The sequence below is a fragment of the Manacus candei genome, unplaced genomic scaffold (assembly GCF_025592945.1).
Source record: "Manacus candei isolate 608988 ecotype Guabito, Panama unplaced genomic scaffold, ASM2559294v1 h1tg000053l, whole genome shotgun sequence".
Classification (NCBI taxonomy): domain Eukaryota; kingdom Metazoa; phylum Chordata; class Aves; order Passeriformes; family Pipridae; genus Manacus; species Manacus candei.
This window is the reverse complement of record NW_026138101.1, coordinates 2320979-2344572: the sequence shown is the minus strand read 5'-3', so window position 1 is coordinate 2344572 and position 23594 is coordinate 2320979. Positions and strand designations below refer to the sequence as shown.

Below are 23594 nucleotides of genomic sequence, written 5' to 3'. Positions count from 1 at the left end.
TTATTATTAAGTAGAGGGCAAACAAATGCTTCTTTGCAGAAACAGAATTTGGAGCTCTGCCAGGAATGGTCACATCTAACACACATTATTTATGACTGTATAAAGTGCAATAATGTTAGTCATTTAATGAATAGCTGGAGGATGTCTGTTACAAGACGTGAAAGGATCATAACTTGTTCAAGGTAAAGAAGGTTAAAAATGGGAATTTCTTCACTCAGGAAGGTGTTGTGAGTCTCCACCTCAGCTCTACAGAAATGCAGTTTCCAGCTCCTGCTCAGCTGTCAAGGTATCACTGCTGACCTTTATAAACTCAAGGCCTAACATTGTCTTCTCTTTACCTCTTACAAACCCCCTTTGATATCTTTGACATCCCAAATTAACCATCTCTCACTAAAACTTCCGTTTGGCACAGTTTATATCCCTCCTCCCAGCCCTTCTTCTCACAGCTCATTCAGTCTCCTCTTCCTCCTCCTCCCTTCACACCCTGTGGACATTTTCCAAGGGGCTCCTCTCACCCCATCACTTTTTCCCATTTTCTATTTTTACCCTTCTATTAACCTCAATCACACATGTGGTCTCTCCTCAGGCAGGGACCTACAACCCTCAAATATTCCACTTTTGCATATCTGTACCCTGCCACCTTTCTCTGGGCTCACAGACACTGCAATAGTAAATATAACAATAGAATTCCACGTTTATCCCACCTGATCTCCTTCCAATCACCACCTTCCTCTCCAAAAGGAATCTTTCACCCAAATAGAGATGAAGATTCTGAGACAGAGCAGTAAGACAGATATTCTTTCCTTTGTTTATACCTCACTGATTTTCATCTTATATCAGTTATTCTGCATATTAAAGAAGGGGAAAAAAGAGTTGTCTGAGAAGAAAGAAATCTCTTTGGATCTACATTCAAACAAGGAGATGAAACAGAACACAAAGAAACAACAGCTTTTTGTTGTCCTTCAGAAGATAACTGAGATTTCGTGGAATGCAGAGCTATTTGTTCATGGAATCTAATTACATAAAGTGTTCTGTACCTCTGCCACTGAATACCACGAGTACAGGGCTGTTGCTTGTTTCTTTTTAAATTGTGGGGTTAGATTATTTTAGCTCTTTTAAAGCAGCTCCCCATTTTCCTAAAGAGCTGCTGTTTCCAGCCATCAGACTTTGACACCTCTGCTACAGTAACATGACCATGCCTGGCCAGCCACTTGCTCAATTTATTCACTTTTCAGCACCACGGATCACACACACCGTGCAAAAATGTCTCTCCAGCATAATCATGGCTCTTAAAAACTCGAAACTTTGCCACACAATGACAAGGTCTCCATATTACCAGAATTGCTTTCCCTCCTCCTCCGCCCCCACCCAGCTCCTCATCAGTCTCCAGCATGACTCAACCCCGTTGAAAAGCAGGAGGTTTACAAGTCACTTCATTTCTTTCAAGCGAGATACATCATATGGAGGAAATAAATAAAATGGTTTTTACAAAAGTTATTTTCAGTGCCTGGCCCCTGGTGGGTAATTGGGTCTCTGTGGTTTCATGAGCTGCTTCTGTCTGGGGATTTTTCCCCCTCAGTTTTGGCTTAGCCAGGCAGAAATCCCCGTTTTGAAGCCCCTCTATGATGGCAGCAGGACCTGGCCCAGGAGCACGTCAGCATTTCCTTCTCACTCTGACAAATGTATCTTGGAACTATTCCTGTTCCAGTTCCTGCCTTATCTCCAAGACTGTGGGCAGGGTAAAAACTGCCTTTGCACAAATGCATTTTTCCTAAGGTCCTGTGTGCTGAGGGCCATCTTTTACTCGCCAAAACCCCAGACTGCAGCTCCGCTCTGAGGTTTTCAGCACATTTTTAACTATTTCACTCCCAAACTGCAGGCAGTTTATTGGCCAGCCATGAAATGTTTGTGTTCATGCTCTTCTTTGTCTCCCTCTCACCAGCCTGTGTTAAAATTTACACAAAACAAAAGGGGGGGAAAAAAAGAAAATTACTGTTATGTATCATCCTAAGGAAAATGAAGTTAGTGTGTCTTATTTGCAGTAGTCATGAGGGATTAAAAGCAGAAGCAAACATTTATCTGGATCAACTGATATATCATTATGATTGCAGCTTCTTTCCCCCCCCCCCCCCCAGAGTTCCATGGTGGTAAAATTTTGAGGATGAATTATGCCAAGTTTTGAGTATCCCCTGTTAGCTGCTCCTTGCCCTCACTTCCAGTCAAATTGCTTGAACTGAGTGCTGTCAGCACTGGGCAGAATTAAGAGCTCTCCTGGAAAAGCATCCCCAAACCTACAAAAATAACTGCAAAAGAACCGAATGGGGCAGGTGTGAAAAAAGAGCAAAGAGGGCTAACACAGGAGAGATGGTTCATTGAACTGAAGGGGGCCAGGTAGTAGCTGAAATTTCAGTATTATAAATAGGACATTATGTAGCTGAACTAAAAATAGGAGTTTTATTTTTACTTGATGTTCCTTGCTGCTGGCTGCTGACCTAGAGAAAGAGGACTCAGAAAGGAGAATTAAACAATTCCCCACAACCATGCAAAACAAAACCACCAGCCTGGCTCCAGTGCCTATTTGCAAGCTAAGAAGAATACAATTTCTTTTAAACCAATTTCAAAAGATGTCTAACTGAAAGAGCTCCCTAATGCTGCTACGAAAAGAATGCAATAGAATACAATTTCTGCAGAAAACCAAGTGCAATTACAAATTCCCTGTCTACATAGTTGATGTAACAGAAAATGGCTGGTGTATCTCCTCTGATTCCTTCACCCACTCTGGGTGTGTGCAACTGCTCTCCACGCTGGAAGCACTCTCTGCTCAAGGGTAACAACAAATTATCATCCCAGGACTGGCTTTCAAGGCAAGATTGAGGGGTCCAGCAAAGGTCTGGAAGAAAATGTGATGTCAATTTGCCACCTGCCAACGGTCTCAGGGCAGCACCTTCTGTTCTTCCCTTTCCTGAGGACCAATTTGACACTTAAACAGAGAACCCAAATTTAGCTCCAGTAAAATGGCAGCTTTGCTGGCCAGCTGCTGAGGTGGTTGTTCATACTTTGTTTCATTTAAAAAAGGAAAAAAAAAAAATAGCACAAGCCTAAACCACTGAATCTGGATTCAAGTTTCAAGCTCACACATTCTAATTCTCAGGACAAAAGCGACTTGAAACCATGGTTTTGGTTCTGCTTACAAAGATAAGAGGAAGTTGTAAAATAAAACCAGATCTGAATCTGAACTTAAGTTCACAGATGTTTAAGTCCATGGCATTTTGGGGAGGGGGGGGGTGCATCACTAAAATCTAAGGGTCTTGATAGCCTTGAGGTTTCCCTGGGCTATTTTTGGCTGTATCTGCTAAATTCTGGATCTTTGCAATATACCGCAGACCCCAAGGGGCTGTGCTCAAGTATTTATCCATCATCACTTCAGTAGGAAGCTGAACTGAAGATGAGAATATGGTGATTTGACTTTGAAGACTAAGCCATAATGACTTAAACGATTTTATGGCAACAACAAAAATAACGTGTGTTACTTGTCATTGCTGGTAAGGCTGAAATAAAGGTATTTATTATGAGAAATTGTTTATACTTATTTATGGAAAAATACTTAGCATCTGTGTAGTCTGCATGCAAATCTTCCAGTCAGTCATTCTTTCTCATGGGCTGAAAAATTCCTTATTTGCTCTATTTGTACACCATTCACATCCTTCACTATATTAGTGATCTGATTTGTTTGGGAATGGCAAGACTCAGAACATAATTCTGCACTTAGCTTAAATAATTCTAAAATGCAGGTTAGCACAGAAACAGATGATAATTCCAAACTTCTTGCTGCTGCTAAGCTATTTTAGCTTCTCTCGCTGTCAAAGCCAAGTCAAACACACCTAAATTAAAATGCCTATTTGCAGTGTCTCAAAAGACAACAGAAAGATTAATGTATTTTGTTTTCTCTCCTGATTTTTGGTAATACTTTTTCACTTTTCATATGTTGGATCAAAATCCCCAAATAGAAGTAAACGCCCTCACTAAGCTGCAGGGTTGTATTACTGCTGGGTTTTGATACAGCAGGGAGAGGAGAGAAAAACAAGAACCAGAACCCTTCCATATTGGAAAAGTTGGCTAAGTTGGCCATTTCCTTTCTTTCATTGTACAATTCTTTACACATTTACACATAAATAAATAAATAAATAAATAAATAAATAAATACACATAACCCACCACCTCAAATGTAGCTTTGGATGCTATGAGTAATTTCAACAAACCTACACTGGTGCCTTTACTTTTCCCCTTTCCCTTCCTTAATAACAGAAAAGAATTGCTGGGCAACCTCTGTAACCCTCCTGGCAGCAAAGGGAAGGGACACAACAACTAAGGAAAGGACACAGCCTGCCCCAGGTGGACCTGACCTGCATTTGCCTGGTGTGACCCACATCTCTTAAGCCCCATTTTTGGTGTAAGGGCACGAGGAAACTTCAACTCAGCAGGACCACAATGCACTGACACTGCCCTGTTGATCTGTGGCCACAAACAATGCCAGCCCCAACAAGCTACAAATAAAAGTCACAGTGATTAATGTCCCAAGTTCTGCCCCAGACATTCAACCTATTAAAACAGAGATATTTTCAAATGGACAAGGTTCTTGCAGCTCAAAGGGAGAATTCTCACTTCCCCTGCAGGTGCCTTCCCTTTCTGCTTCCCCAGCACAATGTGCAGGACACAACTTCTCTATGCAGTACCTTCTAACACATGGTAAGATCTAACAAACAACTAGAGACAACACTGCAACATCTCCAGTGAGCACTGCACACTGGAACTGGTTTCCACTTGATGTACCACTCCCTGCAGCAATAATGCAACTTCCCAACCAGGAGATTTAGTTCCACTGCTTCATTTGCACCCTCCCCTTGAGCACAGCCCCAGCACAGAGACAGAAGCCCTTGAACACAAGGCCAGGCCCAAAAAATTCCAGGGAGAATGCTTAGTTCTCGTTAGGACCAGCTCAATTAAGTGGCTCCATTTTGAATACCAAGCAGGTCCAGAGGAAAGTTTTAGGTTTCCACGTCGGTGCCCCATTTTAGCCCTCACACCATCTACTCTTGGCCATCCTGCAAACAGAACCAACAGCAGCACAGCTGCATCACAGCAAGGGCAAACTGGCTTTCTGAAGAAACTTCTAGTATTTACATCTTTTCCCCACACCAAATGTCATAACTCCAACCAGCCTCTTCTATTTTCCTAGTTAAAACAAACAAACCCTCTTATCACTAAAAACATCTCAAATCCAATTCTCTGTGACAGGAACAGCCAACAGGTTTTGGATTGTTTGCTGCCACACACCACACACTTGTACATCCACCTAAATGAAGCCACTGTGGACCAATTATGAGGATTCTGTTATTCCATTTGGACTTAACTCATTTGGGGATTTGATTTTTGATTTGTTTTCCTCTGAGGTTTTTTGGAAGCACTAGTGGGATGGAGTTTAAATTAAATTGGGACCATCAGCATCCCAAAGACAACTATTCAGTAGCGCACATTTAATATTGATTTAATATGATTATGTGGGCTGTTTGTAACCGCAGCTGTCTAACTAATGCCACTTAGACACAAAGCACTTCATATATTCATTACCAAGAATGTTAGAATATGAACCAAACCAAAACACAGCTACATAACCCACACAAATATTTAGCTCTGAAAGCTACAGGAAAGTTTAAGAATTAAAGCTGGAATTGTCAACTGACAGAGACAGCTGAGGTGAATTGTTCTGTGAATTGCACACATGGTCTAAGTGCCACTGAATAAATAATTACAATACTATAAAATATCCAAGCAAGTGACAACCACTATGCGACCCAAAATGAATCACTAAGAAAACAAACTGCAACAATGCCAGTTGTCTTTGAGGATGACCTTATATTCCTGGCTTCTTCCAGAGCCAGGTGCAGTTCTAATACCATGCTGAACTCTGGAAAACAGGAATGCCCTGTATTAGGGCACAACATTGCTGCTTCCAAAACACCTGTTATAACTAGCAATCCAGGGGGGTAGAAAAGAGGGAGGTATAGACTTCTAATCCTACCAAACACAGGATTATTGGGAACGTCAGTGCCAGTCCCTGCTGGGGTTTGTGACCAGGGCCCTGCTCGGGACACAGCAAAGTCCAACCACGTTTGCTTATTTCAACAGCACTGTTCGGAGCGCAACATCCACTTGACTTAAATAAATAAAAAACACGGTGGGTGGTAAATAAAATAGGATTGTGCAAGAGAATTTGGCATCAACGAGCTATCAATACCATCCACATGAGTATGTCAGGGCACGAGGGGGGTGGTCTGTGAGAACTCTTGGCCACGAGTGAAGAGCGTGGGTGTCGTTTTATGTGCGTTTTACCTGAAGCAGAGACCGCGGTAGGGCCGCGCGGCGTTCAGGGGAGGTGGCACCTGGCCAGCACCCAGCACGCTGCTCTGAGGAGGGCTGAGGCCATTCCCTGGCACAGCACTATCACCTGGGGACAGCACCGGCTCCTGGCACAGCACCGTGCCCTGGCACAGCCCACACACCGAGGTGCGGGGCCAGCACCACGCGGGCACCGCCAACATGGCGGCGCGGCCTCACAGCCCCGCCCGCGCGCCGGGGACGACACCGCCCCCCCACAGCGCGGCCGCTGGGCGGCGCCAACGGGGCGCGGGACGAGGGATGAGGGGAATGGAATGAGGGATGAGGGGGATGGGGTGAGGGATGAGGGGAATGGGGTGAGGGATGAGGGGAATGGGGTGAGGGATGAGGGGAACGGGGTGAGGGATGAGGGGAATGGAATGAGGGATGAGGGGAACGGGGTGAGGGATGAGGGGAGCGGGGTGAGGGATGAGGGGAATGGGGTGAGGGATGAAGGGAGGACTGGTCGGGCCGGGCCCGCAGAGCCTGGCGGCATTCCCGGCGGCTGCCAGGCGGCGAGTGGAGCCGGCGCTGCCGGCCGCGCTGATCCCGCAGCGCTGGCGGCTCGCCCCGGGAGGCAGCTCCGTGCCCGCCGCCGTCCCGGTCTGGGCACGGTCACGTCCGGTGTCTGTTGGCTGGCCGGTCTGCCAGGGCTCGGGAAGAACACTGAAACATTCCCAGTGTTCTTCCTGGCAGGCTGTAGGGAAGGGTTTTCCAGCCGCAGTCAGCGCTGGCATCGTGGCACGGCCGGAGCGCGGCCCCTCCGGCTCAGCGCAATCAAACTAGTCAAGCCCAGGCTGCTGGCAGGAAAGGTCAGGAATACTTCTCAGTGACAGATCTTCTAAAAATTAGACCGCTGATGTCATGCAAACAGAACACGTCCTCTGCACCCCGTGCTCTCAGCACCTCAGTGTTGGGGATGTCATGGCCATGTCAGTGTTCCCATGGCTCAGGGACACGTATCCACATTCTTTACAGCATTTCACGCTTTTGCCAAGGTAGAACAAATCTCCAGGTTCTGGGTGGCTGATGGCTGTACTGGGGATGAGTTCTGTCAAGCCATCAGTAACATCTTTCCAGATAATCAATGTCCCAAAAGATTTTTCTGCTCAGCTACCTTTTTGAAGTGTGGTTTCTAGGGGTCTACATAAAACCCCAATAAAAGTCTCACTGGTTAAAGCTCCATATCAAAGTTTCCAGCCCTTAAAATGTCACCAAATAGATCAAAAGAGTAATTTTAAAGTGTAGTGGTTCACAAGAACCATTTTTACGCTAACTATATATTTTGTTCCCATTGATAAATTTTCTGCTACACCTCAATTGAAAAAGGTTTGGGGAACCTGATGTGAATTTAATATTCACTTCAAAGTTTTTATTAGTAGACCTTCCTGTATGACAAAGCAGGTTCTGTTGATGAGCAGCAGAGTTACCACTGAGCCTGTAAACTAAGCAATGTAATGGGACCACTAAGATTTGCTGATACTCCATTTTAGTCAACGTTAATAAAACTGAATGTGTAACTTAAGTTACAGCCTAAAATCCATTATGTTCCCCAAATAGAGAATCCACTTTGCTCAAGCACAAGTGTTAACAATTAATTTTGAACTATCACACTCTAGTATCAGAGGTTTTTTGTTGTTCATGTCCTTTCAGGTATTCCACAGAAATGTGTTTTCAGTTATATCAAAAAGATTTTGTATTAGAAGTCAGGCATTCTTTTGAAGCACAGGCGGTGCCAAATTAAAAAATGCCTGACTGTTGAATGTGGTGTAAAGCTTCAGCAAAGTGCTTAACACATCAGAAATATTCATTACAATGATTCCCAGTTAGGGTAGGAATAACTAACTTCCCAGCTGCATATTTTAGAAATATTCACATTAGTCATTCCTGTGGAGTGTGCACCAAGACTACATCTCTGACAGGGTCTTTTTGAGTACACGCTGACACTCAAGAAGTTCTGCATGCCCAGAAAATTCACAATCAGCTCATCCCTTTGTTGGTGAGCAACTACCCAACTGTTTGAATAACCAGTGTGTCAGCTGGGAATCAGATGGGAAAAAAGAAGTGGCTACAACACTCCCAGGATTACAGTTCTCACCCAAATTGTACAGCCAGCTCAACTGAATCAAGGCTTTACTGCAAACTCTAGAAAGTACACAGTCTTTATCTGCACAAAGGACATAATTCCTCAAGGGTGTTACCAGCTGAAGAGGAGCAGGGAAAGACAAACGGTACATTCATAACATATCAACACTCAGCTGTTGCAGCTCAACAGCAACACCAACATCAAGTGCTGTTGTAGAAAGAACTTCACACCAGAGCAAGAAGCAGCCCTGCTGCTCTGACACCATGTGCTGTTATTCAGCACAATATCTTTCCTTCTAATAAAAAATAAAAAAATAAAACTGAAAAGAAGGATGGACAAGATGTCCTCATTTAGTTTTCCACCACGAGAAAATACACAAGCAATAGTGTTACCAGGTATTTCTGGTAAAGCTGGAGGGATTTGCTGGACAGTTATCACATCATAGACTTTTCAATGTGGAAGATCCTCACTGCTGTGGCCAGGTCTGGATCAGAGCTGCCATTTGCCCTTTCTGTTTCTCCCTTCTTCACTTTCCCATGTGAAATGTCCGTGAGCTTCTCACACAGAGCACAACACAAAAACACACCAAATTCCTTTTTCTCTTCTCTCTCAAACATGCTCTTTTCAGAAACAACAACAGGGGAAATACTCCTACAGACAAATGACATTACAATACAGTTCCTTCAAAGTCCTTACAGATAAAGTTTATTTCAGCCAAGGCATCCCCTCTCACCACTCAGCTCACTTTAGAAAACAAGAAAAAAAAACACATTTACCATTTCACCTTTTCCCCTTTCTCTGTCAGAGAAATCATAAGTATTATTGCACCAGTGTTTCTCTGCTTCAGGATCAAATTAGCAACATAAACTCTCTCAAACAAAAGGAACAAACCCCACAGCAATCAATGGGCACTCTCATCTCACACTACTAGTGGGCAATAAGCAAAGAGAAACAGGATGAACAAGATCAGACTTTCACTCAGTAAACAAAGCTTATCTGTAAAATAGAATTATTGCTAAATGTAGTTCAAAGTATCAATAGAAATTGTGTGTTCCATTTGGTCTTTCATTCACTAAGCACATTGATCTTTGAAAGCATGATTCTGACTAATGAGCTGTGTTAAGTGGCTCTTGGATTTTTGTTTTGTTGCTGTGTGAAAGATCGGGGCTCACAGAAGCTGATGAAAGAAACAAAAGCTTCAGTGCTTCTGCACTCAGATGTCAGCCTCTCGACCTAATCTCTGGAACAATTCTCAGTTTATTTATTTACTTAAAGGCTACAAATCCTATTTAAGAGCTTGCCTGAAGTAGGTTGTGTCATCTCAACTGGAAGAAGAATCAGGGATGCAGAGTTCCCAAATGGGGGGGGTCTCTATAAAATACTCTTTGAAAATACTCTGAAAAATACCAATAAAGGCTGCAGCACTTCCAGCCATTCCCATCTTAAATCAAACAGTGCATCATTGACTTGTTCTAAGAAAGCAAAAAGCACATGAAGTTGCAGAAGCAATTGCTTCAGCTTTTCTTTGAACTTTCACTGAAAACAGTTGTGGTTATGTTTTACCAATTTAACTGGGTCCATCCAGGTATTGAAAAATAAATACAATAATTCACATTTTTCAAAAGAGATCACAAAATACAGTTTTCTTCCAAAACTAGGGGCATGTACCACTTTCAAGATTGAGTATCAACAATGGTTCTTACAACAAACCATACAGCTCACTGCAGAATAGGCACCCTTTTTTCAAAAGGTTTCAAGACACTTTGTATATTTGGCTGAATAAAATTATTTTTTTTTAAAACAGTCTTTTGTTGCTTGGCAGAACAGAGGTGTTATTTAAAAGTAAGGTGAATGCAGCAGACACCCAGAGAAGCAGCAGCTCCATCACAGGACAAGTCAGTGAATGTTTTGACGTGAAATCTGAATTCAGTGACTTGTTGAAGACTCTCTGCAGTCTGATGGCAAATAAACAGCTCAAGAGGCAACTTGGGAACAAAATAGGAGTTCTCCTGCCCACCTGAAAGGCAAGTTACACTTCCTTTCACTCCAGTGTCAGCTTTTCTTCAACTGCAACAGTCATAACTTCACCTTTGTACCGAGGAATATGGCAGAGCTGTTTAGCTTGTATTTTTGGCAGTGCTCCTCTTCAAAAAAAAAAAAAATCCCTCAGCACACATTGATTGTGCTCAACAAAACTCAAGGCGAAGCTTTGTAAATCCCTGGAAAAGTTCCACTCGGAGTCTCTAAAGCCGTTTGCTCTGGGAATGATGAACAAATTGTCTTACAACAGCCCACACTGTACACACAGTTGGCAGGGAGGGGTTTTAATCTCCTCAGCTGAAGACAGTAGTTGCATCCTTTTAGCTCCAATAAAAATACTAGAACTCCAATTATTCCTTGATAGGAAATTTCCAATTTCAAGCCACATCTGTTTAAAATTTCTTTTTCCTAATCCATTCGAGAACTGTTATCACAATGCTACAAAGAGCCACCGAAAAAGTCATTCAGTGTTTTGCAATGAAAAACAAACAAAAAAACCCCCCACAAAACCCAAGAAACCAGGGAGAAACTGCTAAACACGAGGAAATAAACGCAATTCAGCACAAATTGAGGAACACAGCAGCCTTGAATACACAGCACTCCACACACACCAATTCCTCGTTAACAATCACAAAACTACGTCAGAACAAAGACTTGCTGCAATAGTTTTCTTTTAGAGGTCAAAAATTAAGTTGTGAGCAATCTATTACATTTATTTATTTCCACACTGGTTGCCTTGCTGGGAATGAGCGTGTAGCAGGTGCATTTATATTTTTAACCCTTTTCCAAACCACTGGTGATGGAACAGAAGCATTCTGTCAGCTTGCAGGTGAATGTCCCTGTGCAGCTGCCCAGCCCAGCCCAGCTCACTGCTCTGGGCTCCTGTGAGCATTAATGACCCTCTGTCGTTTCACCCGGTTCATGGCCCTGTTTTCTTCATACTGCAAGACACAGAAGGAAATGAATAGATCAGCTGCCATCCTTAGACAGATATGTCAAATATAAAAGTGTAGAGAAAGTTTATCACCCAGGAGCAGAAACAATATATTCAATTGATGCATTAGACATACAGCTCTTGTTAATATCTACGTATAGGTTCGTTTTTACTTTGAAATTTATATTTGCTCCATTAAAATACACGTTTCCAAGTCTGATGTTATTAAGCTAAAGAGTATTATTAGACTTTAATAAAGAAGATTCAGTTAATCTTAAGAAGGAACTTAATTATACAGCGATTTTACATCTGACACTTCACACATGGACTGGGCAAAAAGTTGCCCTGGTGCTACTTTGGAGCTCCAGGTCAGGCTCTTTTCCTCTTAAAATACTGATGAATGTGTGAATGCCTTCTGAAGCATGGATTTGTCATCACAGACTTGGCCTACTTTTGATCCTGGACATCAATTAAATGCACAGATAAAGAGTATACCAAGATGAAAGGAACAAAGGCAAATTTGGGTTGAATGAGGGTAAGGCATTTGGGGTTTTTTTTTAACGGTTTAAACAAGAGGCACAACAGAGACAGGGCTCCAGGATTCCACTTAAAATGTAAAATGGAATTAAGAAAGCTTTCACAGTTTAGATATATGTGTAAGACCACCATGCTTTCATGTCTGCCCCTGCACTAGCAGAAGCTTGAAGAGCCTTTCTTTCATTGCAACCAAAAAGGAAACATTTTCATGGCTAAAAGAAATGAAAAATTAAAAATCAATGCATGACCTGATATATATTTCATGAGAAGCAAATTATTCTTGTCCCTAAGTTAGAGCATATATTTGTTCAATTTTTTAATAACCAGTATCATGACTAAAACCCAAGAAACCCACAAATGCCCAATTCTCTATATAATGTAATAAACTACTAAGGAAATTGATTTTGGAAAGGATTTGCAGTTTTTCATCCATTATACTGATTGGTCTATAACTGAGATAATGACCTGAAACATTACTTAACATTTACAGAATGCTTAACTTTTTCCCATGCCAATATTTAATTTTTCAATAACTCACCCATGATTTTATGTAGAATGAGAACAATGGATCTTTAAAAGCTACATTTACAAAGCTGCATTCAATACTTGTGAACAGCCTTTCAGGGGCTTCCTAGTAATGGCATATCAATGTAGCCACATTTTTAGAAGGCAGACAAACATACTCATCAAGAACCCCTTTAATGTAAAGGTTTCAATGGAAGAAAAATAAGATTGATAAGATTACACGGAAAGAAATTTTTACAATTGTGAAATTTATGTCAAAATCAGAAAGTGCAATTTCAAGTTAAGAGGTTTGTGAAAAGTTCATTTCTGCATTCTGTCATGTAGGCCTGACAACCATGAATGTAAAGATCAGTTGAAACTCTTCTGAAAACCTGCCCATTAAGACAGTAAATCCACTTAAACTCCTGGAATCTTCATTCCTTCATATCTGCAGATGTTGTACAGCAGTATTTTCACCCAGGGTCTAACTCAGCAACTCATTAAGTATTTTCAGTCAGTACAAGTGACTTCAGTTGTAAATGTTGCTCATACAGAAATGACCATTACTGCTTCATATCCTACTTTGTGCAAATACCACTACTAAAAAAAAAAATTCAGAAAAAGCTCAGAAGCAATCTGTGAAGTGGCAGTTCCTGTCTGCAGTATTTGTTTTGGTAAAACGTGTTTGCCTATTTTTGTGTGTCAAAAAATACACCACTCCATTTGTTAAAGCCAGATTTTGCTTGACAAATTTATCAAAAGAAGTTTAAATTTGGTCTCAAATGCCCACACCAGAACATGGTTACTTTTATTGATTTGAGCTACTTCGTAAAAAGCAGTTCTAGTCCTGTCCAGTTTTGTACCAAACATTAAACTCACTGTATATTTGTTTCTTACCTCTTTTCTTAAGCACTTCCTCATCTCACGGTCAATGTCGTTGCAATGGCCAAAAAATTTCAAGACGTTGTGCTGATGAGTTAGGGAGAAAAACAAAATTACAGTTCAAAGGTTTCTTCCTCTGAAGCTCCACATTTCTTGCATTTTTCAACGTATCCTGGTCTTCTTTTCCTTTCCTTTTTTTGTGAAAAGTGATGCTTGGTAACTTTTTCCCTCTGAATTTCTGTAGCCAGAAATTCAGAGCTAATCCTGACCCTCACTTGAGCCACCCCCAGCTTGGTGAAGGTTGAAGGTACTCCCTATGTTGTACAACCAGACTAAACAAGGGCACTTAACCTCAAACTATTAAGACTAAATGTAGAACATACATTTTATGGATCTACAAGTCAGTCTTACAACTCTCACTCACACTGCCTTGAATAATGGACCAAAAATAAATATTCTGGACTCCAGGTTGTGATAAAAATGCAACATCCTCCCTGCTTCAGTTTTTATTATTTCTTCAAAGGACTCCCTGCTCCATCATCCCAACCACATGAGGAATGTGTTGTTGTTCCAGAAATTGCAGGCATTGGGCTTAATTGACTGAAACATTAGAATCAGTATAAAAAATGGGGGATTAAATTTCTCCAGATCTTGAGGTTAATAAATAAGATGCAATTACCACCTTTATGACACAGCTCAACTGTGGGCCTTACACATATTTAGGTATTCCTTAGTTTCTGAAAAACTGCAGGCCTTGTCCTCATGGGCATTCCCAGCTATCCTGATGATAGCCACCATAAAAATCTGTCCTCTTATGAAGGATTTTCTGAAGTAGTTCCATATTCTCAGCCCTCAAATCACTCCCAGAATGCCTGCTCCTAGGACTGCTCTTTCAGAGGGATGCTTCCTGCCATGCCGCAGAATCTCACGATGGAATTTGGCAGCAGAGCAGCCAAGTGATTTAGAAGATCTGAAGGACTGGAGGTCTCAGTAGATATTTGCAGCTACACAATCAGTGGAGACACCTCAGCCAATTTTGTACACAAGTAATGAATTTTAAAAGAGATTCAGGAAGAACAAAACAGATGAGAATGAAATGACTTTTGCATTTCAGGGGAGACCTCCCTGCGTTTCCACAGCTGAGGAGCAGCTGCTGGATTTATACAGGGGATACAGGAACACTGGTAAGGATTTAAACAGGGGCCAAGATTTCAGCCAATAGAACATGACTGGAAGCAGGAGTGGGTTAATAAAGATTATGACAAACACTTAACTATAGCAGTGCTATAATTAGCTTGTTTACACCTCTCTGCTTTATAAAGGGCATCAGGTGACTCTGAAGCAGTTGAGTGAAATAAATGGTCACTTCACTGCACACTGATCTGGCTTTTACAACATTTTCATTTCAGCTAATACAGATTTAATTTTGTATTCTGCTCCCACACCTGCATGTTAAATCTCAAGGTGAATGCTCACACTTCAAGCCAACTCCACTCTGACTATGCAGCAGTTTCATCTATGTTTATTTAACCAGATTCCTAAGATGTCACTTCTTGGCTCAGATTATGAGGGGAAAAAAAAGAATCAGTTTCTCAAAAATAGTTATTACACCTATTACAGTGATACAATTGCAAGACAATATGCATTTCTTTCAGCTCCCACCTCTAAAAATTAAGTCTATTTAAAGCACATACTTGGCAACAGAGTGGAGTTATTAAAAAATCAAAATAGTGACATCAAATAGGAATCCCATTAACCTCCCCTCACTAGGTGCAAAACCTGATACACAGGGCAGGTTCTAGATTAGGAACAAAGTAAATCAAATTGACTGTTGTGAAAATACACATAGAGGATACCCAATTAAAAAAATAACACTTTTCATCCCTCAGGAATAGTAATTTAAATTGTAGATGAAGGTTCCTAGGACATGTTGGCATTGTAAGGAAACAGAAGTAGTCACCAATAACTCATTAAGATCACCGAGTTCAGATTTCAGTGACTTCAATTTAAAAAGAATATTTCAGTACATTCCCCTTGAATTTCAGATGAAAAAGTATTGCTTCCTTTCAAGTGAGTGTGAAAGGAGCCATCCTCACCCTTCCTGCTCTGAGACTGCCAGCACAAATATCCTCTCACAGCTGAGCACAAGACTGACAAAAGTAATTCCTCTTCATGTAAAGACCAACTTCAAACAAAACCAAGGGAATATAATCCTGTGCATGGCTATTATTGCTGCTCCTGGTCCCTTCATAAGTCAAATTGGCAATAGATTCCTTGCAAACACTTGCTGCCAAGGAATTCAAGTGCACCTATTAGTTCTGTTCTCAAGGCAGTCCAATAAGCTACATTATACAGCAAGCTCATGACACTTGTATCTTGACATGCATTTAAAGCAAAAAAACCCAAAACCCAAACAACAAAACAGTCAAGTCATTACTTTTCAAGTAGTAAATCAATATTGCTGCTCTCCTAGTCAAGGCACAGAAAGCCCAGCTAAGTATGTACCAAAAAGGAGGACAAATGTGAATGTATTTTCTTTCCTGGTTGGATTTTTCACGATCATGAAAAAAATAATTACAACATTTAAATTTTATATACTGCCTATTATTTATATTATTTACTGCCTCCTCAACTGATGATCATTTTGTATAGTAGTTAATGTACAAGAAGAGTCTCCTCACTGAATTCCAGCTACTGAACACTTTTACTACACTACAACATTATTGTTGTTACCTAAAAAAAACAAAAAAAAATCAACTAAAAAAGGAAAGAAAGTCTCTACAATCTCTCAAATTACTGAAAGCATTTTTAGGCAAATCAAAATTTTTGAACTCAAAAAAAAAAAAAAGCATAACTCCTACACTTAATACAACTTTTAGCCTTGAAGCTCAGAGATGTTCTGTACAGGAGCACTGGAAGTACCACCTGTGAGATGGAATCAACAGATTCTGCACTACAAGTGCCAACAAAAACAAATTAAATGCTGCCAAAGAAAACCACCACAGCACACTCACTGCAGGTGAATTTTAGTTGCTCTGCTCCCTTCATTGTTGTAATTTAGGAATCATAAAGTGTGGTAGTGGAAAAGCTTTTTAAAATGTTACTTTAGCTAACATATTTAAAATCTTGCAACAATGTTGTTACGCCTCTTTCACGTAAAAGATCTCTCACGTTTTTTGTATTATCAGCCTTGTTTTTCATTCTGTAATGACTTTTGAAAAGAAAAAATTACAGTTCTGCTCAAAACAGTAAAGCTAACATATGTATTGTCTTAGAATATATGGATAACTGCATTAGAAAAAATTACCAACATTGTATCTGAACATAGAGGTGAAAATATTTTAGGTTGTGTGTAAGGATTGGTGTAAATCACTTTTCACATTCATAGTCAACACTTAAATACAGTTTTGTCTCAGTAGCAACTATGAAATTTAACTTTTGCATGCACTAACACAACAAGGTATCTGTCCAGAACATCCATTTAGAGTATACTGGGAAAATAACAACACCACTGCAATAATGCTGCAGAAAGCTTTCATTGCTGGGGATGAGTTTTCTCCATCTACAGATTTACTACAGAGCAGATCTCAAAAGAAGAGGCTTTTAAACCAGTGAGATGAAGATTCCATCATCTTGAAGCGCTGAAGAGCCTTGAAGACAATTTAGCATTTCCAATCCTGGGGTAGGTGCCTATGAAGAAGATGGAAGTCAAACAGTAATTCCCAGTTAGCTCTCCAGGCATGTGGCATGTTGGGATCCCCATCAACACATCTGCTTACAACAGACTGAAACATCTGCCCCATGGAGAGATGGAATCTGGAAATGCCATGACCCCACAAAAAGAGGGCATTTGAAGTTGCTTTTGTTATTGATTTTTTGAGGGGCACCAGTACTAAAAGGTGCAGAAGTTATTTCAGTCCTCAAAATAGGTCCCTATGTATCAAGCTGGAGCACAGGAAATTTTAAGGTATGCTGTATTTCCTAAAGAAATCACTGGCAAGATTTTACACTCAGTCATCAGATACCTGTTCAGTGAAAACACACCAGCTACATCTCATGGCTGCTCTGCCTAGGGAAGGGTTTGCTCTTTGTGACCGTGTAATATTCTCACTAATTTATCTGACACTCATTTCCCCAACCCACCCACTCTTTTCTCTGCTCAGCACTCCTTACCTCCTGGTGACACTTCTTGAGCAGACTGATAATTAGGTTACACTCTTCAGTGTGCAGATGAGGAGACAGGTCTGGATGCATCTTTAGTTAGGGATGATTTTAGTAGCACAAGGACAAGAATCCCAGAAAACTTCCACCTGCCAACATTAAAATGTGAAAGTATAACCAGAAAGCTCAATTTAACACATATTATCAGCATATTAACAAAATATATTTTAGACCAAAATGCAGCTTAATATGTATAATTTATATTACTCAGTTAAAGTTATTAAACCCAGCATATGTCTGATCTTCTACACAGCCCAAATGTTAAAAGTCAACTAGAAGTTTATAATCTTGGCTATCATGGACACAAGCACACTGGTGGGATTTTCATTTTCAGGGACTCTCTAGCAGCATGAATCTTCCTTGAATTGCAGATTATCTTTTCACCTTCCTACTTCAATTTTCTGCTTTCTCACTTTAACAAAGTGAAGTGTATGGGATTTTCTTTCTACCTTCTACAAGGTTGAAGTAGAACAGGAAGCACAAGGCAATTTCATTACAGCACTCTGAGAACTGGCACCTTTTTTAGTTATCTACAGGCTTTTTAATAAGTCCTAACCAAACACTGGTGATGCTTTAAAAACCAAAACTTCACCAAAAGAGTAATGATTCTTTTTTTTAATTATGCACAATTGGAATGTCCCTTCTTGCAACTCCCTGTTGTTGCCTCTTGCTCTTTCACTGTTGTCCTTTGAAAAGCAACTGGATTTGGCTTCTACATGAATCCCAACTCCTTCAGCCAGGGGAAGGAAGCATTTAGGTTGCCCTCAAGTCTTCTCTCTGAAACACCAAAGCAGCCTCACTCCATGAACCTCATCCCATCCATCAGCTGCTCCCCACTCCTGACCCTCCTAGTTTCCCCTTTGCTGGATTTGGGTTTTATCATCTCTCTTAGACTGCAGGACCAGAGAGAACACAGTATTTCAGGCATGGCCTCAAAACTGCCAAGAAAAGGGGAATAAGAACTTCCCTTGATGTGCCAGCGATGCTTCTACCCCAGCCCAGGGAGCCACCGGCCTTGGCTGCTGCAAGGCTGCACTGCTAAATCAGGTTTTAACTTCACATCAGCCAGGACCCCCAGGTCCTTTCCTGCAGGATTCTGTGGTGCAGGAGCAAATCTCATTCTAGAAACAAAATTTTATATTACCTCCCATTGAGCAAAAAAAAAAATAAATATCCTCAGACGTAATGTTAAAGTTCTTTTGTTGAAGAGGATGGAAGTGTCATCTGGTAGCAGCTGAAATAAAATGACATCTTTGCTGTGGAAAATCACTGCATCAGGGAGGGGAGGAGGAAAGTCCAGTTCATACCAGGACAAATGGACAAAATTCTACTTGTATGGTCCATACTGCCACTGAATTAAAGAGATGCCAGTTTGTTTGTTTACTTAGTATTTTGTCATTCCCTCTTTTCCCAAGATCACCTTTGCAGCTGCAATACATCAGGCAAACACCACTACAGCTTGTATTAAACAGCCATCACTGTCTTAAAGCTCCAGCTGAACAGACCAGACAAATACAAGTAGCCAGTGGTCAGATTTTACAATTGCAAAATCCCCACATTCAGCTGCAGTGCTGGCAGCAATAATCCACACTGCTATTTTTAGGATGCTCAAGGAATATAGTCAGCTTGAAGAGGTACATACACTAAGGTACCCAGCACTTCCCATCACGTGCTCAGCTTCACAAGAGTTAGATTCCCACAAGCAAACTAAATTTTAAAATTCCAAACATTTAAAAGCCTCTTGAGAACCACGAGAATATGTTCCACATAATGTTGTGAATACATGTAGTGATTTCTTCCAAAAATCTTCCCCCATACTATCTGGAAGTCTAATATTACACCACACTTACTCTTAGCACAGAAGTTGTTGGAGACTGTACAAGTTGCTTAAGCATTCTATGACAAATTAACAAATGAACCTTTGGAAATATGACAGCAGGAGCACGACTGGAACAGCAAAGTGATTAAGAACCCTGCTGGGTTATTGCCACCAGCTTTTGATTGCATGCCACACAAAGTCAATATGTTTTAAATTTATCAGTGGAGGTTTTTGATAGCACTGGAGTTAGTGCTCCCTTGGGAGGGTGACCTGCTCAGTGGCTGTGCTTCACTGTAACACGTGTGAACCCAGATGATTATTAAACCTCTTCATCACTCAGCCTCTGACTGTGCTTCCTGAAACTGCCACCCGAGGGGGCTGTCCGGGAGGGAGAAAGCAGGAGCGGTGTCCCGGTGAAACAGGGAATATGCACATCAGCACAGGCCAGGAAGTCAAACGGAGCACTTCAAGGAAAGACTCGTTATTTCTAAACTGAGGTGAACAATCACTGCCATCGTTTACAAAACTCTTCTCAGATCGTGGGCGAAAGCCATCCGTGTCACAAACGTGGTGAGGTGTCCACTTCAGCAATTAAAACCTTCTAACAGCTCAAAAGCATTTTCCAATGGCACCTCAAGTAGGGCAGATGCTACAAATCAAAGGTCCCAGCTGTCACCCCAGTTCATAGATCAGCATTCCGGAAATTTTCAAATAATATTCAATATCAGAATCTTTTGGGTTCCATTACCAGACATGGAGGCTACGATGGAATAAAGTAACAAAACATCTTATGGTGCTCATGGAACCTTCCCTGGAGCCTTTCAGTACTTCTAAGTTGTGCCAGAGCAGTGCCATCAGTGCTCAATACTAAACTGATGTTCAGGAATGTCACATCAGGCAGTGATCTGTAGGTGATCACAGAAGGCTCAAATCTTTTTGCTGGAGGGGAACGACTCTGACAAACCAAAGAGTCTCAAGACAAACAACAATGTGTGTGAGGAAAGGACAGGATAAGCTATTGCTTTCTTGAGCTTCTTTTTAATAATATTCCAACATAAACCAGATCCTTTCTAAAAAAAAAAAAATCAAAAGCCTAAACTTAGCAATTCTCTGACAATGACACTGAACTGCCAATACTAATATTTTTGTTCTGAAAAATTATGAGATAATCCCTTGCATAAATAATCTTGGACACTGAGCATATCAAATTGCTTAAGATTTCCTAATAGGAATCAACACATAAATTATCAAGAAGTGATACTCATCCCTAATCCAAAAGTTGATCTATACACATGTTCAATACATTAAATGTTAAATGTTAATGTGCAAAAGCAACCTACACATATTACAATGTTCAATTAAAACCACCAAAGGCCAAGCAAAAGGCTGTCCCAAAGGAGCAGGCAAAGAACTCTGGAGGCATTTCATTCACACTCCTGTTAGACACCAAAATTTAGGATCAAGTGCTTGTTTCTCTCCATGTGGCAGTTTCTCCTCCTTAAGGCAAAGAGCAGCGGCCATACGTTGAAAGAAGGGATTTGGTACATTCTTGCTTCTTCCCAAAATGAATTATGAGGTCAGCATGTCAGGAATCCAGAGAAGTTCCTTGCTTTTCTTGGAATCTCCCATAAATGTGAACTAACCAGTTCCCTGATGCAGAAGAAAAACTAAATTAGGTTGCTTTAGTGTTGCTGATTAGCCTAATGCTTAATATTTCCATGCTTGAGGGATCACCATGAAAAAAAAGTTTAAATCTAGGCAATTGTTTCCATATGATGCTTTTTTCATATTTCACTTAAACATGTCTTCTAAGACTACTTTTTAAACCAAGTTTTGGTAATTTCATTTAAAAAGAACACAGCAGTCATTTTTTTCAACTTTCTAATGCCAGTGTTAAAAAAAAAAACCCATCATGAATTCACATATTGCCCAGAAAAATGACTTAAGGCAAAACACAAATCCTTGTTTACCAACCCCGATGATGAAAAATTGCACCTGAGCACCTCCACAGCTGATCATTGAGCTCCTTAACCAGAAACGCAGAACTTTGCTTTCCACAGAACACAAACATTTGCTGCAAACGCTCAAATAACACCCACCAGGCGGCAGCAGAACCGAGCAAAGCAGAACATGGACTCGCGGCAGGGAAGGGTGAACAAACCCGTAATTCCTCTGAAGAGCCGCTCTCCACGTTTAACATTTACTTTTGCACTTCATGTCACTGTCTAACTTGGGTAAGACCAAACATTCGGGGTCTTATATTCTCAGTTATATAGTATTGTTCTGTTTGGCACTGGAAATACTTACAATGCAAACAACTCTGTTTACTCAAACCATCAGCGTTTTCTGTGAGATTGTACAAAGTTTTAGCATTTAAAAAAAGGATTCAGCTCCACACCCATTCATGTCACTTCAGTAGAACTTCTGCATTCCCACTGTTACCTTTTATACACAAAGTATTTTTGGTGACAAGTTTCCAATACTTGGATCAGTCATTCAGAGAAATGAGAAATCACAGTTGATGCACACAATCTCAAAACACAAGGGAACTCTTTAATAAACCACTTTTAGCCAAGTCTTACACAAATTAGTCATAACCTCTTGAATTTCAGTCTCTAAAGCTAGTCACTAGTTTTCCAACATTATTTCCCCCGTTCTGGTAATTTAGAAATGTATCTATCAAGACTTGCAAATAGCAAGGAAATACAAAAGGGGCCAATTATATTTACTTTAAATATTTTTAATTATGTAGATTGCATTTACTTTCCCTGAACCTAAAACCCAGTATTTTTTAAAAACTTTGATAAATGAGGTTCATACCACTTTCTGCCAACATTTCAACATCCCTGACAGCAGCAGAATGAGCTCACCTGCTACTTTTACTAATAAGTATCTGATAAAATTACATTATACCTGATGTCACACCTAGTAAAGCAATAAGGTGTCAATCCTAATGAATAAGGCAGGTTGAACACCAACTTGAATATCAACTAATTTCTACAGTTTTATTTCTAATACAAAGGACTGAGTAAAGCACAAGAAGGCATTTTCATTTCCTGGCAATTATTTAAGGTTGTATTCATACAACAAACATCAGCACAGTTACAGGACAATTAGTGGAATATTTTTATTACTACATACAGCCAGTACCACTGCACAATATAACACTGTATCAAAGATTACTGAAGCTGTCTCTTCCTATTCCTGCTATGTCTACGAAGACAACAATATGCAGTCAAGAATGACAAGACCCAGCCAGCATAAAAGTAAAGCATTATCCAGTGGGAAGTGTTCCTGTCCATGGCAGGGGGTTGGAATGAGATGATCTCTAAGGTCCCTTCCATTGCAAACCATTCTATGATTCTATAAGGACGAGGTGCTGTCACCCAGTTCCTGTTTTGCCAGCTGGTCTTGTACTTTGGCTGCATCCACCAGACCAGGCTTCATTTCATCTCTGTTTCACGAATTTCCCAAAGAACAGGATAACCCTAGTGCTGCCAGCAGAATCTCCTAGCTTGCTGTAAAACAGCTAGGGAAGAAAAGGGAGCAAGAGGATCACACTTCCCTGCTGGAAAACACAGGCTCTGACCCCTGGAGCAGCCAGACCCCCCTGACGAAAGGCAGAAAGAAAGCACACACTGTCCGAGTGACACGGCCGTGCCAAGGGGCGGGGGCGAGGGGCCGGGGCACCCGCTCTGTTACCAGGGTAAGGCGGGGGGTCCCCCCGAACCTGCGCTGTCCGCAGCTCCTCACTGCTCCCGGGAGGCCTTCACAGAGCGGCGGGACACACACGGACACACGGACAGCAGCTGACGGCAGCCACAGCAGCGAGACCTCAGAGCTGCCCTTCCAGAGCTCTCCCTGAGCCCTGCAGGAAGACGCGCGGCGAGCGAAGGGTCCCAGAACCCGGACCCCCAAGGTCAGGCAGTGGGGAGGGAAGAACATGACAGGGGGAGGAAGGAGGGTTTCCCTACACACCTTCTTCTCCCTCAGGGTTCCCTGAGGCCCGGCCCGAGGCCGCCCCTCACTCACTCACTGGCCGCGGGGCGGGCACGGTGTCTCGGGCGGCCCCGGCCGGAAGCCGCCTCAGCCGGGAAGGCGCGCGCGGCGCCGGGGCGGGAGGCGCTGTGATTGGG

The 23594-nt window shown here is 41.4% G+C and overlaps 1 protein-coding gene and 1 long non-coding RNA gene across 5 annotated transcripts in view; both read right to left on the bottom strand.

Moving 5' to 3' along the window:
- LOC127477468 (uncharacterized) overlaps positions 1-6591 on the bottom strand; it is a 77953-nt gene extending 71362 nt beyond the window's left edge. For both annotated transcript variants that reach the window (XR_007906963.1, XR_007906964.1), the window contains exon 1: positions 6391-6591. This is a non-coding gene — a long non-coding RNA (uncharacterized LOC127477468). The remainder of the gene's footprint in view (positions 1-6390) is intronic.
- A 2608-nt stretch (positions 6592-9199) lies between these two features.
- Positions 9200-23591, bottom strand: CMC2 (C-X9-C motif containing 2). 3 transcript variants are annotated; one of them, XM_051801819.1, is made up of 5 exons: positions 23437-23591; positions 17592-17728; positions 17028-17108; positions 13434-13505; positions 9200-11502 (listed from the first exon to the last, which is right to left on the bottom strand). In XM_051801819.1, the coding sequence occupies exons 2-5, from the start codon at positions 17670-17672 to the stop codon at positions 11428-11430; spliced, it is 309 nt and encodes a 102-aa protein (XP_051657779.1). In that variant the 5' UTR covers positions 17673-17728; positions 23437-23591; the 3' UTR covers positions 9200-11427. The 3 variants fall into 3 exon arrangements, with proteins under 3 accessions (XP_051657779.1, XP_051657780.1, XP_051657781.1); XM_051801820.1 differs by lacking the exon at positions 23437-23591 and adding an exon at positions 23098-23176; XM_051801821.1 differs by lacking the exon at positions 17028-17108 and having other exon boundaries at positions 23437-23590.
- Between the last annotated feature and the right edge of the window lie 3 nt (positions 23592-23594).

Excerpts from the sequence above, each read along its gene's own strand:
- CMC2 (XM_051801819.1), bottom strand. The coding sequence starts at position 17,672 with ATGCATCCAGACCTGTCTCCTCATCTGCACACTGAAGAGTGTAACCTA. Across the intron at positions 13,506-17,027 it reads ATGGAATCTTCATCTCACTG|CACAACGTCTTGAAATTTTT; the intron begins GTTTAAAAGCCT and ends CTAACTCATCAG. Across the intron at positions 11,503-13,433 it reads GGAAGTGCTTAAGAAAAGAG|TATGAAGAAAACAGGGCCAT; the intron begins GTAAGAAACAAA and ends TGTGTCTTGCAG.